This window comes from Quercus robur, chromosome 2 (assembly GCF_932294415.1).
Source record: "Quercus robur chromosome 2, dhQueRobu3.1, whole genome shotgun sequence".
Taxonomy (NCBI): Eukaryota; Viridiplantae; Streptophyta; class Magnoliopsida; order Fagales; family Fagaceae; genus Quercus; species Quercus robur.
In genome coordinates, this window is record NC_065535.1 from 32,290,511 (window position 1) to 32,305,507 (window position 14,997).

The 14,997-nt window shown below is 31.9% G+C and overlaps 1 protein-coding gene across 3 annotated transcripts; it reads right to left on the reverse strand.

The window, feature by feature from the left end:
- Nucleotides 1-5,936: 5,936 nt before the first annotated feature.
- Nucleotides 5,937-14,623, reverse strand: LOC126713372 (hydroxyproline O-galactosyltransferase HPGT1-like). Of its 3 annotated transcripts, none has more exons than XM_050413118.1 (12): nt 14,253-14,623; nt 14,061-14,124; nt 13,323-13,372; nt 13,049-13,242; nt 10,304-10,367; nt 10,154-10,226; nt 9,767-9,890; nt 9,253-9,340; nt 9,116-9,166; nt 8,431-8,502; nt 8,231-8,343; nt 5,937-5,984 (listed from the first exon to the last, which is right to left on the reverse strand). In XM_050413118.1, the coding sequence occupies exons 1-12, from the start codon at nt 14,354-14,356 to the stop codon at nt 5,956-5,958; spliced, it is 1,026 nt and encodes a 341-aa protein (XP_050269075.1). In that variant the 5' UTR covers nt 14,357-14,623; the 3' UTR covers nt 5,937-5,955. The 3 variants fall into 3 exon arrangements, with proteins under 3 accessions (XP_050269075.1, XP_050269074.1, XP_050269076.1); XM_050413117.1 differs by lacking the exon at nt 5,937-5,984 and adding an exon at nt 6,010-6,546; XM_050413119.1 differs by lacking the exon at nt 5,937-5,984 and adding an exon at nt 6,010-6,526 and having other exon boundaries at nt 14,253-14,622.
- Between the last annotated feature and the right edge of the window lie 374 nt (nt 14,624-14,997).

The window sequence follows — 14,997 nt, forward strand, 5'->3', positions numbered from 1 at the left end:
GTGGGCCTAGGAAATTTTCTCCAACTACAATTATAGTTGGAGAAAATTTCTACTTTTCTGCTTCGCACTATCACACTGTATTTGTGGGAAGTTACCCAATTATTTCTACTTTTTCTACATTCGCACTATCTTAGGAAGTAACCAGAACTTTACTTCTATGTACTAATTCCTTTTTTTGATTGGATGTACTAAGTACTAACTCGTTATTATTGTTGAGACTTGGAAATTGTGGCCACTGGACAGAAACCTTACCCACACATATATATCGTACTTAGTTCAGAAGCCTATACTTAGTTCAGAAGCGAGCGCGTTCTTCTGTTGGGTGGGAAAAGGAGATTATCGGATATCAAAACCTCCATATTTCCACACGTAACTCATAAGAAGCCTACTGGCAGTGGGTGGGAAAATGCGTGTGTGGTTTCAAGGAGTCTTCAGCCTTGAAGTTTTTGACTTTTTGTAGTGAGAGTCACTGAGAGACACTCATGAACCGTGTCCGGACTTTCGTGGAAGTCGCGTTTCTTTTTTTTAGAGAGAGACGTGGACATAAGGCTACTCATGATGAATGAATAAAAGTGGGATAGAAGGTTGCTTGGATTTGATTTCTTATTTCTTAATTATGAATAGATAAAACTGTGTATATACATGATATTTGATTAGAGTCTAAATCTTCTGTCTTATTCTTTATGCTCCATCAATAAACTTTGCCACATTATATCATATACTATATAATAAAAGTTGGGCTTAAAAGCCGTGTTTGCATCAAGTGGTTGCATTAAATTGCAGAAATTTTTTTAGAATTTTTTAAAAAATAAATAAATTATTTTTGTACTTATCTTCTTCTCCTATAATTTCTAAATTTATAAAAATCTTAATTTGATTACAATCCAAACTCTTCATTTAATCCTTTTATTATTATAATTTATAAGTTGATAAAAAAATTTATTTTGATTACAATTCAAACTCTTTATGAAATCTTTTTTTATTTATTTAAATTATATTACTATGAGTAAAAACAAAAAACAAAAAAAAAAAAACAACAACAATCTTTGTGGGGCCCGGCCCAAAAATGATGGGCTATTCCAAGCTCAGGCCCGTCCGAGGAGCGTCCTGTCCAACGAAAAGCCTCATATGAAGCGCTATTCAACCCCAATAGCGTCAAGGAAACCTGTCCGAGGAGTAACTCCTCCTCGGACATCACGAAGCCCAGACGAGAAACTCTGCTCAGCCATTTCAGCTCACCTTCCCCAACATAAAAAACGAATTAAATTCAAAATATCTCATGGAAGGCTACCACCACATTAATTGCGCCCCAACCACCCTCTTGGCCGCATTAATGAGGAAAAGACCCCTGAACAGTACCGCCTTGGCCTCTGCAACTCACAAATGGTCTGATGAGGGCGTCTGATGGGACAGGTGCTCGAGTGGATGCTTGGATGACTAACAGGTGTAAGGCTGGGATGAAAAGGAGAGAAATATATAATGTAATGAAGTCCCTCAAAGAAGGGACGGCAGAATTGTAAGAGGAACAAAAGAAATAAAATCAGACTTGAAGAATCCTTCTTTACGTTCTTATTTCTCTCTGCAAACAGTACACTACATGCATCAGATTTGCTAGTTTCACTGAGGCCAAGCTCTTTAACCCATTCTCTACAAGTATTTATTGTGGGTTGTGCTTTGGACCGAGGCCTGATCAACAGAAGTTGGGCCAGGAAAATCGTGCAACCACAATCTTCATCTATTCGTTTTTTTAAATTTAAATTATATTACTTTGTGTAAAAAATAAAAATAAAATAATACCTATAAAAAAAAAAAGAGTAACGTATTCAATAGCAAAATCTTCCTTTTCACACGTGACTCTTTTTTTTTAGATAATTATTGTTCATACAGATTTACCAAAATTATTTTTGGATAAAGTTAAAAAAATTATAAATGGTTAATAAATATTTAAGTTTAAAGTAAACACCTTCTCTTTCTTCTAAAAAAAAGTATATATATATATATATATATAATAAACATTTTTTTTTTTTTGGTTAAAAAGAAAAGTTTCCATAAAAAAAATGTTTTCTTTTTTCTTTCTATTCATATGACCTTTTTTTTTTATTCCACTTTTTATGGGATTTATCAATTAGCAACAAACAAATAGATTAGAAATCTTAATTCCGATTGGATTTAAATTCTATATCAAATGAAACTCTATATATATCCTTTTTGAAGTGAAGTTTATTCCAATATGTGAATGCCTAAATCCCATGACAGGTATGAATTCTTTCTTCATTATTATTTTTTTCATTTTGTTTAAGATATTTTTCTTTAACTTCAAAAAAATTAATAAAAACTTCTCACATACGTTTTAACCCAATTCATATTATTAAACTTTTGTACTCATTTTTTCTCTTCTACAATAATTGGTTCAGGTTTTAGTTACATACTCACACTTTCATCTCTCAAAGTGATAGAGAAAACAAATAGATTTATTCTTTGTTCATTTTCTAAATTTATATCTTAATTTATAATTTATACTAATTTCTTAATCTTAAATTATAAAAAAGTTTGATTATATTCTTTATATTGAATGTAAATGGTTGTTTATAGGTTTTTGGTTGTGTTAAATTCTTCAGGAAAAAAAAAAAAGAAATAAAATAAAATAAAAGAGTTTATATAAATTTTGCAAAAAAACTAAATAGATAAGCCTAAGAAATGTTTACTAATAATAGTTTTATCAGTAACTTTTTATTAACATGATTTAAAAAAAAAAAAAATTGAATAGAGAGATAATTTATTAACATGATTTAAACTCTACTAAAACTTTTTTAAGGGATTGGTTTAAAAAAATTTCAAAGTAATTTTCTAATTATTAACTACCGTGCACTAACTTCTAACTACCAAAAACCATAATTGAAATACTAATCTGTATGAGATACCACTTCTAAAGATTAATATCTTAGCTATTATATATTATATGTTAACTTTTTTTTTTTTTTTCAAAAGAAGCGTTTCTCTCTCTTCCCGCAAAACAAAGATATTATAATAAGAATTAGCTAGACAGGGTAAGATTACACTACCTCTTTTCTACAATAAATGTTAAATTCATATCATTTTTCATGCATATACACACACATGTAGCGTGCAACGCACAAGACTTAAACTTGGTAGGGTGAAACTCACTCAAGTTTCAGTGTCTTCTTCCATAATTTCAAGGACAAAAATTAAATTCTCATGTGAATCTCTCTACTTCAAATTTTTAAATGTTTAATAATTTAGATTGTTCTTAATTATTGATTTGAGGTTTCTACTTAAACTTGATTTCAATTATTGTTTTGGATAGTTTTTAACTATTAAATTTAAGGATTTTCCATTTAAATATATGTGATTAATTGAGCCTTAAAGTTCAATGTATTATTGAAAATCATTATATATATATATATATATATTTTTTTTTTAGGTACCTCTACCATCTTCCATTCAATTATATATATATATATATATATATGCATTTTATGATACCTTAATCTCACACAACATGCATTCATTATGTAACTTAAAAGTAAAATATTCATTTATTTTAAGAAAATTAATAAAATATTATTTACATATGAATTTTGATTAAGCCATGCATCGCATGGGCATAATGCTAGTGTACACTATATTTAATTCATATCTAATTTTAAGCATTTTTTTATAAAACTTCCAATAACCCAAACCATCCCACCAGTCCTCCACCACATCCCACCGGCCACACCACCGGTCCTCCACCACCACCATCAGCTTTCACCAGCGCCACCAGGAGTAGATCACTGACATCATTAACGGCCAACAACCACCATCATGATTTGGTTTTGATTATGCAAAGAAAATTAATACTAGATTTGGTTTTGATTATGCAAAGAAAATCATTTTATCAAACAAAAGAGTAGATCTGAAATTATATTTGTAAAAGTAAACATTTTTTGTAGGGAAAATTTCAATCTTGGTTTTTGTAATTGTATAACAAAACAAGTGTTTTATATAGAGAAAATATCAGTTCTGATTTTGTATAAACAAAAGAAGTGTTTTTCAAAAGAAAATATCTGATCTAGTTTGTACAGCATATAAAATAGTAGATCTCGATAAATAACGCATAAGGAAGCATGTTTTATACGAAAAATAATAGATCGATGAATATAGTAAAAGAATAACCCTAGATCTAAGACTACATCATGGCATATTGAATTTAAAGAATGTGATTCGAATCTAATAATTAAAACATGTGAGCAATTAAAGCATGTGAACAATTCAAATCTTGCAATTACAGCATGTTATAAAACATTAATCAAAATAATATACCTTCATGTAGAATAAAAAAATAGGTCCTAGTTCTCAATTTTTACCAGTTTTGACAGGTCTTTACTGGACAAGATTAAGGTCTTGTTCCCGATTGAACCAGCCAATCCAATCCGATTTTTAAAACTATGGTCTTAGCTTTACTTAAAATAAACAAATTAGTACTAGACAAAAAAAAATAAACAAATTAGTGGTATTAGCTTTTTGTGTATACAAGAGATTTAATTGACTTTATGTAAATTACATCCATCATTTAGTCATGTATTATCTTCTAATAATATTTTATTAATAGTTTTTTTAGTTAATGTGGGATGTCTAAAGCTTTTCAAACATTTGACTATTTGCACGGGTGTGTATAATCTCTCATCCCACACAGTATAATTACATAGAGGAATTCCTTTAAAATGACCAATGACTCTAAAATGCTAAATAGGAGTTTTAAACCCAACATTAGACCAACCCTTTAGGGTGTGTTTGGTAGAGTGGATTTTGGAGAGAGAGAGAGAGAGAGAAGAAGAAGAAGAAGAAGAAGAAGAAGAGAAAATGAGAAGAGAAAACTTTTTGGAGAATGTTTGGTTGGGAGAGGGAGAGAAGAAAATGATGGTGAGGTCCACATGTTCTCTCTGGTTATACCAAAAAATTTTCTTTCCAAAATGAGGAGAAAATTGGGTGAGAGGAATTTGATAAATATATGACATTGGGGGGGTGGGGGGGTGAAGAGTCTGGAGTTTGGCTTCTTTGTGTAGACTTTTTTTTTTATAATAAATTTGGGTGATTGCATTTTTTTTTTTAATTGGATATCATTTTTTAAAAAGAATATATGAATAAATTTACACAAACTCACTTTTTTCATCCCTCCACTTTCCATTCCCAACCAAACAAAAGGAAAAAAAATTAAAATCTTTTCTATCCTCCCACTTTTTGACCCTCCCATCATTTTCTATCATTCTATATTTTCACCCCTCCAACCAAATGGACCCTTAGGATTACCTTCTTCTTTCTTGATTCTGGCCCTTTCCTGTCCTTGAATTATTTTTATTTCAATAATTTTCAATATAAACTCTAGCGTCATCTTCTTCTTTCTTGACCCTCGACCGTTCCTTTCCTTATTATTTCAATCATTTTCAATATAACATCAAGGGCAGTTAGTCCTAAGGTTCACAACAATCACTTCCCCTCTCTCCATTAAAGTGTGGATTGGCATATCAAATTGATATTATTTTAATGGTAAATACTAGTACACACCAATTGTTAAGTCATGATTTTAGTACAAAAAGTGTGCGTGTGTACTAGTGTGAAATAAACATTGCCCTTATTTGAATGATAAGGAATATTGCAACTTGAAACAATGGCATGTATTATCTTTGCAAATATTTTCATACTGTCTTGTTTGGTTGTATTCCACATGAGAATATTTATCACCTTCGGTTTAATTGGACATCCAGGTCCTTAAAATTTTTTCTTTCATGTGAAAGTTACAGAACAAAAATTTTAAGATAAATTTAGTGACACACGGAAATCAATATCGATGCATGGGGTTGAGAAGTAAAAAAAAAAAAAAAAAACAGCAGCAACAAGATAATACAATAAAGGACTCCTACAACAGTATAACCCCATTCAGCAATATCAGCTCCATCAGGCATAAGTATTAAGAACAAAGTGACCTGTATTAGTAAAATACAAATTAAGGATTGGAATTTGGACTAGGAATATTGATGTAAAATTGACTGCAATCCTGTGGAAACTTACAGTCATATTCGTGCATGCGCATATGCAAACACCTTTTTAACCCGCAAGTTCCATGACTTTTCAAGTTTTGATAACAAAATCAATAGATTCAACATGACAAAAATAATTTGCAACAATGAGGATGAATGAAAACAGGTCAATTATAATACATCATATATCGGAAGACTCGCTGATCTTTCAAAGTCTCTGCGAATGAGAACTATGTTACCTATGTACAGAGCCTCTTGAAAAATACTGATTAGCATGTTAGCATCTATACTCACAAAATCACTCCAATCGAGAAATCCAAGCTTTAAAGACAGCTGGAATCAACTTTTGGCAGAAAAAATCCTCTTCACTTCGTGAACGTTGAAAACACATCTGTTGAAGAGAAGGGTCTTCCCTTGCTATATGTACCAATTGTTTCAATAATTTGTCATTGGAGGCAACTCAACTCACACAGCTGCACAAATTGCCCCTGAGATGTGGGGGGAAAAACTATATAAACAAAGATGTCACTCTAAATGAACTTTGTCCCTTTGAGTCAGAACCATAAGTTAAGAGAAATGTAAAACTGCCCAATCCACAAGTAGTTGAGCCTTCACAAATGACACCGTCTATAATATTCTAACCTCTTTGATCTTAGTTATACATATGTCTATGCATGTTTAGATATTCAGTAGTTTGCCCTGCTCTACGCTTTTAAAAAAGAATGCTGAATATAGATTGCCAATGGAGCGTGACCAGACATCATGGATCTTATTGTAGGGGGGAAAAGAAAACTCGTACAAGGCTATGCTATAACATGCAAGAATCTAACAAGACTAAATGGAAACTAACTAGACATTGGATCAAAGAATCTTCGCTTCAGCAAAATTGTTATATCACACCAGTGGAGGTATATAGCAAGAGGCGGTTAGGATTGGTGTTCTGTTTTCCCCACAAACCCAAAGAAGAAATAAGTTTTTCTCCATGCCAAAACTTGTAGGGTCCGTTTGGTTGAAGTAAAACAGGAAGGATAGAAAATGATGGAGAGAAAATGAAAAAAAAAAAAAGTGTTTTTGTTGGGAGTGGAAATGAGGGAAGAAAATAGTGAGGCTTGGCAGTTTTCTCTCCGGGCCCACCAAAACTCTCTCCCCAAATCAGGGAGAAAACTCAAGTGGAAACCTGTTGCTATATTTTGGATGAAATTGTCTCAATCCAACGTCCATATTATTTGAACTTTTGTGTCATTTTCTTCTCTGTTATTTTGTTTTCTTCTTGATTTTTTTTTTTTTTTTTTTTTGTCTCTTTTATTTAGTATTTATCTTTTCTTCAGATTTTTTTCCCTTTCATGCATATCCTTTCTTCTGTTTATTTTTTTATTTTTTATTATTCTTTTCTTTTGTGCTCATCCTTCTTTTCTCAACAGTTTTGGATTTTTTTTTTTTTTTTTTTTTGGGAGAAAAAAGTTTTGGGTTGTTCAACTCCTTTTTTCTTTTTTTAATGAAGTAATCAGTCATACATAATTTTTAATAAAAATATAATGTATTAATTTTTGTTTTACCTAATTGGGACATAATGGTAAATTTATACTAACTCTATTTTCTATCCTATCATTTTTCTACCCTCCCAACCAAATACATATAAGAGAAAATTAAATCTCTTCTATCCTCCTACTTTTCCACCCCTCTAACCAAATGGGCCCTTAGAGAAAGCTGTGTCACCATGTAGCTGACTGTTAAAGAGTTATTTAATGTTATAAACCCTAATATAAATATATGCTAAGGTAGGGGCTGACTAATTAACGCCTAAACTTTATTTTCTTCTCTGTTCTCTGTTGCTCTCTCCCTTTATTTTCCCCTTCTTCCTTCTCTTTAACCTGAACTTCCATAGTTTACAATTTAACTCTGGCGAAAACTAAACAAATTATTTTACCAGTAACATACTAACATGTATATGAAAATTAAACTTTTCTAGTTTTTTAGTAAAACATGAAAGTCCTTTAAGAGAGAACCCACCAGATGAGATAGGAATCATAGCATAAAAACAAAGACCCTTTCCCAATGCTCACTCAGCAATATAAGTAATCACCTCCATTGCAATGCCACGTGCTTTTTTGCTAAGTTGCTCTCAATTGTTTCCCTTTATTTGGGGCAAAAATTATTGTGTGTATTTGAGAGAGAGAGAGAGAGAGAGAGACCTGAGAACGAGGAGGAGCAGCAAAACTTTACTTCATTAATGTGCTTCACATCAAGCCCAATAAACCATGATCCAGTGCTAACATCATCATGGGCATATGTACGAAGAATAGATCTGGAGAACCAAAAAAAGATGTCAACTCAATAATGCCAGGTGTGTCTATATTGTAATTAATATTACCATAAAAGAGGGAGAAAATACTTGTTTATTGATATGAACTGAGCCAGTGCTCTTGACATGACATACATCTCCCCTGAAGCATGTCGGAAATATCTGTAACATAAAAGTAACATGTTTTCAGTCAGTTGAAGAGGCAGGAAGTGAAAAATTAAGAACAGGGAGCTGCACAGCCTGCATGAATGCTAACATCCTAGGTTCTTGTGCACTACTTAGTTTTTTCAAACCAAGCATTCAGCTCCAACCATGGAATTTCCCCCCAAAACATTACAAATTACCTATGATGGTTATTGAGATAGAAGAATTTCACATTACAAGGACTGATTTGTGGGAAATCGCACTACATTGTTGCAGCAATATGCAACAATCAGTTCAGTACTTTCATAGGCACATTTTCTTCAGTGGAAAAACAAAACCTTTTTTTGGTATGTTCTACACTAATGCACCTCACAAAACAGAATGAATATTTTAAGAAGCCAACCCTTGCCACCTCACTTAACTTAACTCAAAGTTTCAGAGGAAATTGCAGTAACCAAATGAAGAAGAGTATTTTGAATATGCAGCAAGAAACAGATATGTAAGCCACAATAATAATATTGTATTTTGAAATTGGCGAGTACACAACTGAGCCAGTTACACTCTGGAATAAAGAATTGCAACATCATACTTAAAAGGCTTTAGGAAAAAAACCAAAGGATGAAATACTCACGATTTTTTATCCCCAAATTTCCACCATTCTGGTTCATACCACTTGTGGGACCTACATATTTCAGACAGTATAGGGAATAATGAAAAACATATTAAACATTTCCCATCATCAAATAAACTTTTTTTTATTTAACTCACTGTTCTGAAAAAACTTCGCCTGATTTCATACACCCAATATAAACACGAGGCTTATCCATATGAATAGTTAGCATTGCTCCCAGGGCATCTGTATAACAAACAATAAGCCAAAACAATCAGCATAGACTATAATAATCTGTTTAGGACTATAGGCTTCAAGTTCTCTTAATTGATGAAGGCTGTAATTGCTGCTTTTTTTTTTTTTTTTTGCTTGGTAAATTTCTTTTAATTCATGTCAAATTGAGCTTTATACTGTGATAATGATGTATTTAGTGTTCAAACATCAGCTAGTATGTAAAAGGATTGAAATAAAACTAACAAATTTTTGCGACAAATATTAATGGGATAAACAAGGGAAAATGTCGAGGGAGGAGGATAAACTAGTTTACTGTAACATTTCATGTGAACATGTGTTCTTGCATAGCCTACAAGATTCTCTCTCTTGCAAACTAGAAAAATTGAAGGTTACAGGGACACACTATATTGTCAATCACCAGAAAGATTAAGGACACACCTATGTTAACATAGACATCATCATTGACCTTAGCATAAAACTCAGCATCCCAATTCTCTACTGCATGAATAAAAAATGATTTCATCTTTTTTGGAGACTCCCCAGGTGCCTCCACTTGACCATCCTGTAGGACAGAAGACAAAAGAATTGGACTATTAATAACTACTCCAAGTTTGTATTCCTATTTCCTATGAACAAATCAGCCAACTGCCAACTTCAGCTATTAACAAGTGATTCAACTCTATTAGAAAAAATGAAAATTATAAAACTACATTTCAGATCTATTGAACCTTTAAGAGTTAGATATCTGTATGTGAAAGAATTGTTTAAGCTCTAAAACACCAACTATTTATCATTGACTTAAATTTAGTAAATGGTTTAACATACAAGAATGATGAAATCATTGGTGTGCCTATTTTCATTGTCAATTTCTCTGTCCAAACTGTCTCCATGATTTGCACTGCAAGATATATAAACTTAAGTAAATTAAAAAATAGAAAATTCTTTCAATTAGTGTTGAGTTAACAAAATAGAGACCTTCTTCCTATGACAAATCGTACAATGATGCCCTTTTCATCAGCCAGTTTTTCTACAGCTGCACCTGCACATATTTTTTTTTAAAGCTTTACTGTCATAAAATTCAAATAAAAAGTGCGATCAAGGAAAAAAAAAAAAACTGAAAGTAGCAGTTGCAAGATACTCAAATTATTATTATTATTATTATTATTTTTTGATAAATGCAATATACTCAAAAAATTAATAGATATTGAAAATGACAGTCACATAAACACAAAAAATCCATATATCCACTATAAAATCCTCATTTGCAATTTAACCAAAGTAATTTATTTTTAGGTCATGATGTAAATTAGTGGCTGGACACTTGTATGGCATACAGCTAAGGTTATCTATAGCAAACTTTAAACAGGAGAGACACAACAAAGCGATAGTCAGAACTAAATTTGACCAATCAAAGAGATTAAAAGAATTGGGTAACATATCTAGTAACAAAGCCCCAGCCATCTCATCATCCTCCCCCCAACCTCCCAAGACAAAAAGGTTTAATTACACATTTAGTCCTCAACCTTAGCCCCATGTTTCAGAAATGGCCCCTATCTTTTAACAGGTGTCATTTTAGTCCTTATAATTTTGTGTCCAAAACAGTCCTTGCTTTGATTTTGAGTTGAAATAGTTCAAAGAAATCCTAGGGCTTTTGATTACTTAAAAGGAGTGAAGACATTCCCTCGTTGTGGTCTTTAAGCATGCCTATAAGCAAAGGAACAATCCTGAGCTAGAAGACATGTCCTAAGGATGGAGTGAAATTAAATTCATGCAAAATGTCCCCTATTCACAGGCTGTGGGCAGCCTCATGTACGCTATGACAAGTACAAGGCCAAATATTTGTTGTGGTGGGATTAGTGAGTAGATATCAATCTAATCCCAGTAGGACACATTGGCAAGCATTTGAACAAATTTTCCGTTATCTCCAGGCACCAAAGGAATGAAATTATGTTTCAGCTTCAATGATCTAGAAATAATAGGATATATTGATGCTGGTTTTTCATGAGATGTAGATGATTGAAAATATATAAGCAGACATATTTCCTATTTGGTGGAACAGTTGTTTCTTGGTTAAGCAAGAAACAGGGTTGTATTACAAAGCATACAATGGAGGTGGATATACATATCATGCAGCACAGCATTTATGCCTTCACTTATATGTTTTGCTTTAGTTAGGGTAGGTTACCCTTGTAGTGGTTTTTCCTATGGAGACATTCTCCATTGGTTTTCCACTTTTTCCATATCACGAGTTTTGCTTTTATTAGTTTATCTGTTTAATGCTTTATGATATGGTTCATGCTGATCTATAGTAATCGATATTGCACTTGTGATCACATAATCCAATTAATTGATCATTAATTTTTTAATCCTCTGCTTAATTGTTTTGGGGTCAAAACTGGTCTTTTCAAGTTCACTACTCAATAATTCCAGCTGTTATTACTATTGGCTTATGTTTCACATACAGAAACACCTAAATAATTCTTTCACTAAGGGCATATTTGGTACATTGAATGAGGATTACAACAGGAATGGTAATCTTTATTACTAAGAATAAAATGTGTTGTAAAAGAATAAGTTTGGTTGTGATGGAATAAACTAATTCATAAGTTTGGTTGTGAGCTGTAACAATAGAATAAAACTTAAGATTTATTTTAAGAAATATATTACTCATATAATTATATTTCCCTAAAAGTAATATTGTTTAAAATTTGAGAGAGAGATGAGTTATTTTTTATAATTTTATATTTTATAATTGTTATGTGTATATGGAAAGTTTATTTATTTAGAAATATATTAATTTTCGAAATTATTACACCTACTAAGAAATAACTATTATAAGATTTTTAGAGATAAACACTTATTTCTCATTTTAAAGAATAGTTAAATGACTATTTTCAGTAATAAAAACGTAACCAAACTAAAAAATAACTAAACTATAGGAATAGCTATTACATTATAGTGCCTATTACAATCTACCAAACATACTCTAACTACTTCTTGGAAACGTTCTAAGCCTTCAAATTGTCTTTCCGACTCACTATTAATTCATTTTAAATCTACTATTGGTTCAGCCAACTACATGTGTTGGATCCAGTTCAGTTATTCATAATATAACATATCAGTTTGGGTCAAACCTTTCACTTCAAATGGTCTCCACCCACATCTTTTTCTGGTTAGGATAGCATTCAGCATTCTAGATTTAGAACCACCATATAACATGTTAAGTTTAGCCACACTACTATTTTATTGAACTATCTCCTTTTCATTGAAGACACAAATAAGATTTTTTTGATAAGTAAAGACACAAATAAGATAACAAACATTAACAGCCATACTAAACTAGCAGTTGCAATATTGCATTTCACTTTAGCACTACACACTACCATGAGCTTATCCCAGACCCCTAAATTGTAATGTAAGTTTCCAGCCTTTATCCCCTCTAAATATTTTCAATTTTGAGCTCCTTTAGAATGGCATGCCTAAAAATTGTAAAGTAATGGAGTGTTTTTTACTTAGTTATTTATTTACTTTTAAATGATAAGTTTAACACACATCTAATGGGTCTTGAAGCCAAAGCCACAAACTTACCTCCACCCCTTTTAAGGATGGAGGAAGCGCTGTTTGAGCAGCTCATTATAAGTGAAGTGTTGCCATTGACATAGGTCATTATTTACATTGATTTTACTAAAGGAGGGAAAAATGAAACTAGCAAACAGTTACCAGTTGGCATCCATGCCTTGCGAATAGCATCTCTATTTTTCTTTCGCCCAAATGTTGTAATAATTCCTATGACAGCTAAAAGCTTTTTCTTAGAATGAGTCCCGTCATTTTTTGACAAGTGCTTTGGAACAAAGCCTTCCTGTGTGGCTGCAGCGAGGTCCATCTCAAGCTCCGACAACTTCTTTTGTTGCTCCCTGGAAAATAAAAAAAGAATCCCACTATGAGCTTGAGATCATAATTTGTCGAATGTGACAAATGGCTAGAATCAAATTACCTGCACGTTATAACTTTTAATGTATCATCAACAGAAATGGCAGATTGACCCTGAAAATTTATGACAAATCATTCGTTAACTTTTCGTTTTATGCAAAAACTAAACAAAACCTTATAAATAAAGGAAAAAATAGGCACAGTGTCACGACCAACAACACTTTGCCCAAGGACTTGACAAACCAAAACAACCCATTATACTCCTAACCATGATCCCATCAATCAAGTATTATTGCATCATGAAATACCATACCAGGCAATGCTGGCTGTAGATGACACAGAACACGATCCAATCATTTTGGGATTGTCAGTTATTCAAGTATTTCCCATTTACAATAATGATACTAAAGGTCCAATCAAACCCAAACAAGTCCATTGTCTTTTACAAAACCATCGTATTTCGTATGCTAGCAGTCTAACAAAAAAATGTCACTAGCATCACCAAATTACTGCAGAGTAAATAAAATTAGTAGAGATCATTTCAATTCTGCGAAGAACACAATGGTCTAATTTTATTTCCCAAGTATAACTTTACAAGCACTTTTCCTTCACCCAATAAATTTTGCTTTATTAATCATAAATTTAGCTGTACTTAATTTTTTTTATTTTTTTTAAAAAAAAAAACAGAAAAACCTAAATTTGATACAGAAAATGAAAATTAAAAAACTAAAAAAAAAAGAATTTTTTTTTTTTTTTTTGATAAGTAAAGAGATTTGAAAGAATGAAAAAGAAAAAGAATTACCTGGCCAGTTCGTTTATCGAGCTCTTGGATCAAATAAACTCTATTCTCAGCATCCTGCCATAGCCTATCGAATACAAATTCTTATCAAACACTCATTGAACTAAAATTTACCAATAAATCACAATTCACAACGTAAATAAAATTCTTAAATTAAAAAAAAATAAATAAAAATAAATAAATAAAAACCCTAACCGGCCAGCGACGTAAACTGCGGCCATGGTTGCGAACATGGCGAGCAAGAGAACCGAAATCCGAGACGGAGTAGATAGCCGGTTCTGCGATGCGCGGCTATGCATTGTGGTCAACGGAGAGAGAGAGAGAGAGAGAGAGAGAGAGCGCGCGCTCAGTAAATTGTTGTTGACTTTGACATGTGATTGAATTGTTTTCTGACCGTCTGATTTGATTCGGAGGAATCGGAAGCTTGTTCAACGATGGAGCTGTGAGCGTGAGTTTTTGAATCTGAAATGAAAGGAAGGTAAGGTAAGGTAAGGTAGTGTGGGGTTATAGTTAGTTTTTCAGATGAATTGGCGGTTGCTGCAGGTGAATTTCATAGCATGATATAATATAAGTATAACTCTGTACAGTTAAAAACAATTATAATTTCAGTAGAGGTTTCAAAATTATTCGCAGAGTTACACATTTTTTTAAGTGATAAATTTTATTCTTTTATTTATTTCTTTTAGTTTTTTTAATATATACTGAGTTTTTTTTTTATTATTGGGTTTTTTATGGTTTATTATAAACCGTCTATTGAATAACATTAATTCACTTATAACAAAATTACAAAAAAAAAAACAAAAAAACAAAAACAAAAACATAGATAAGACACATGGTGTAAAATTACATGGTGTAAAATTAAACAACAATTAGTTACAATTTAGATTCTAATGAGATTCTCTCTCAATTTTGAATTTAATTATATCTATATAGAATTTTT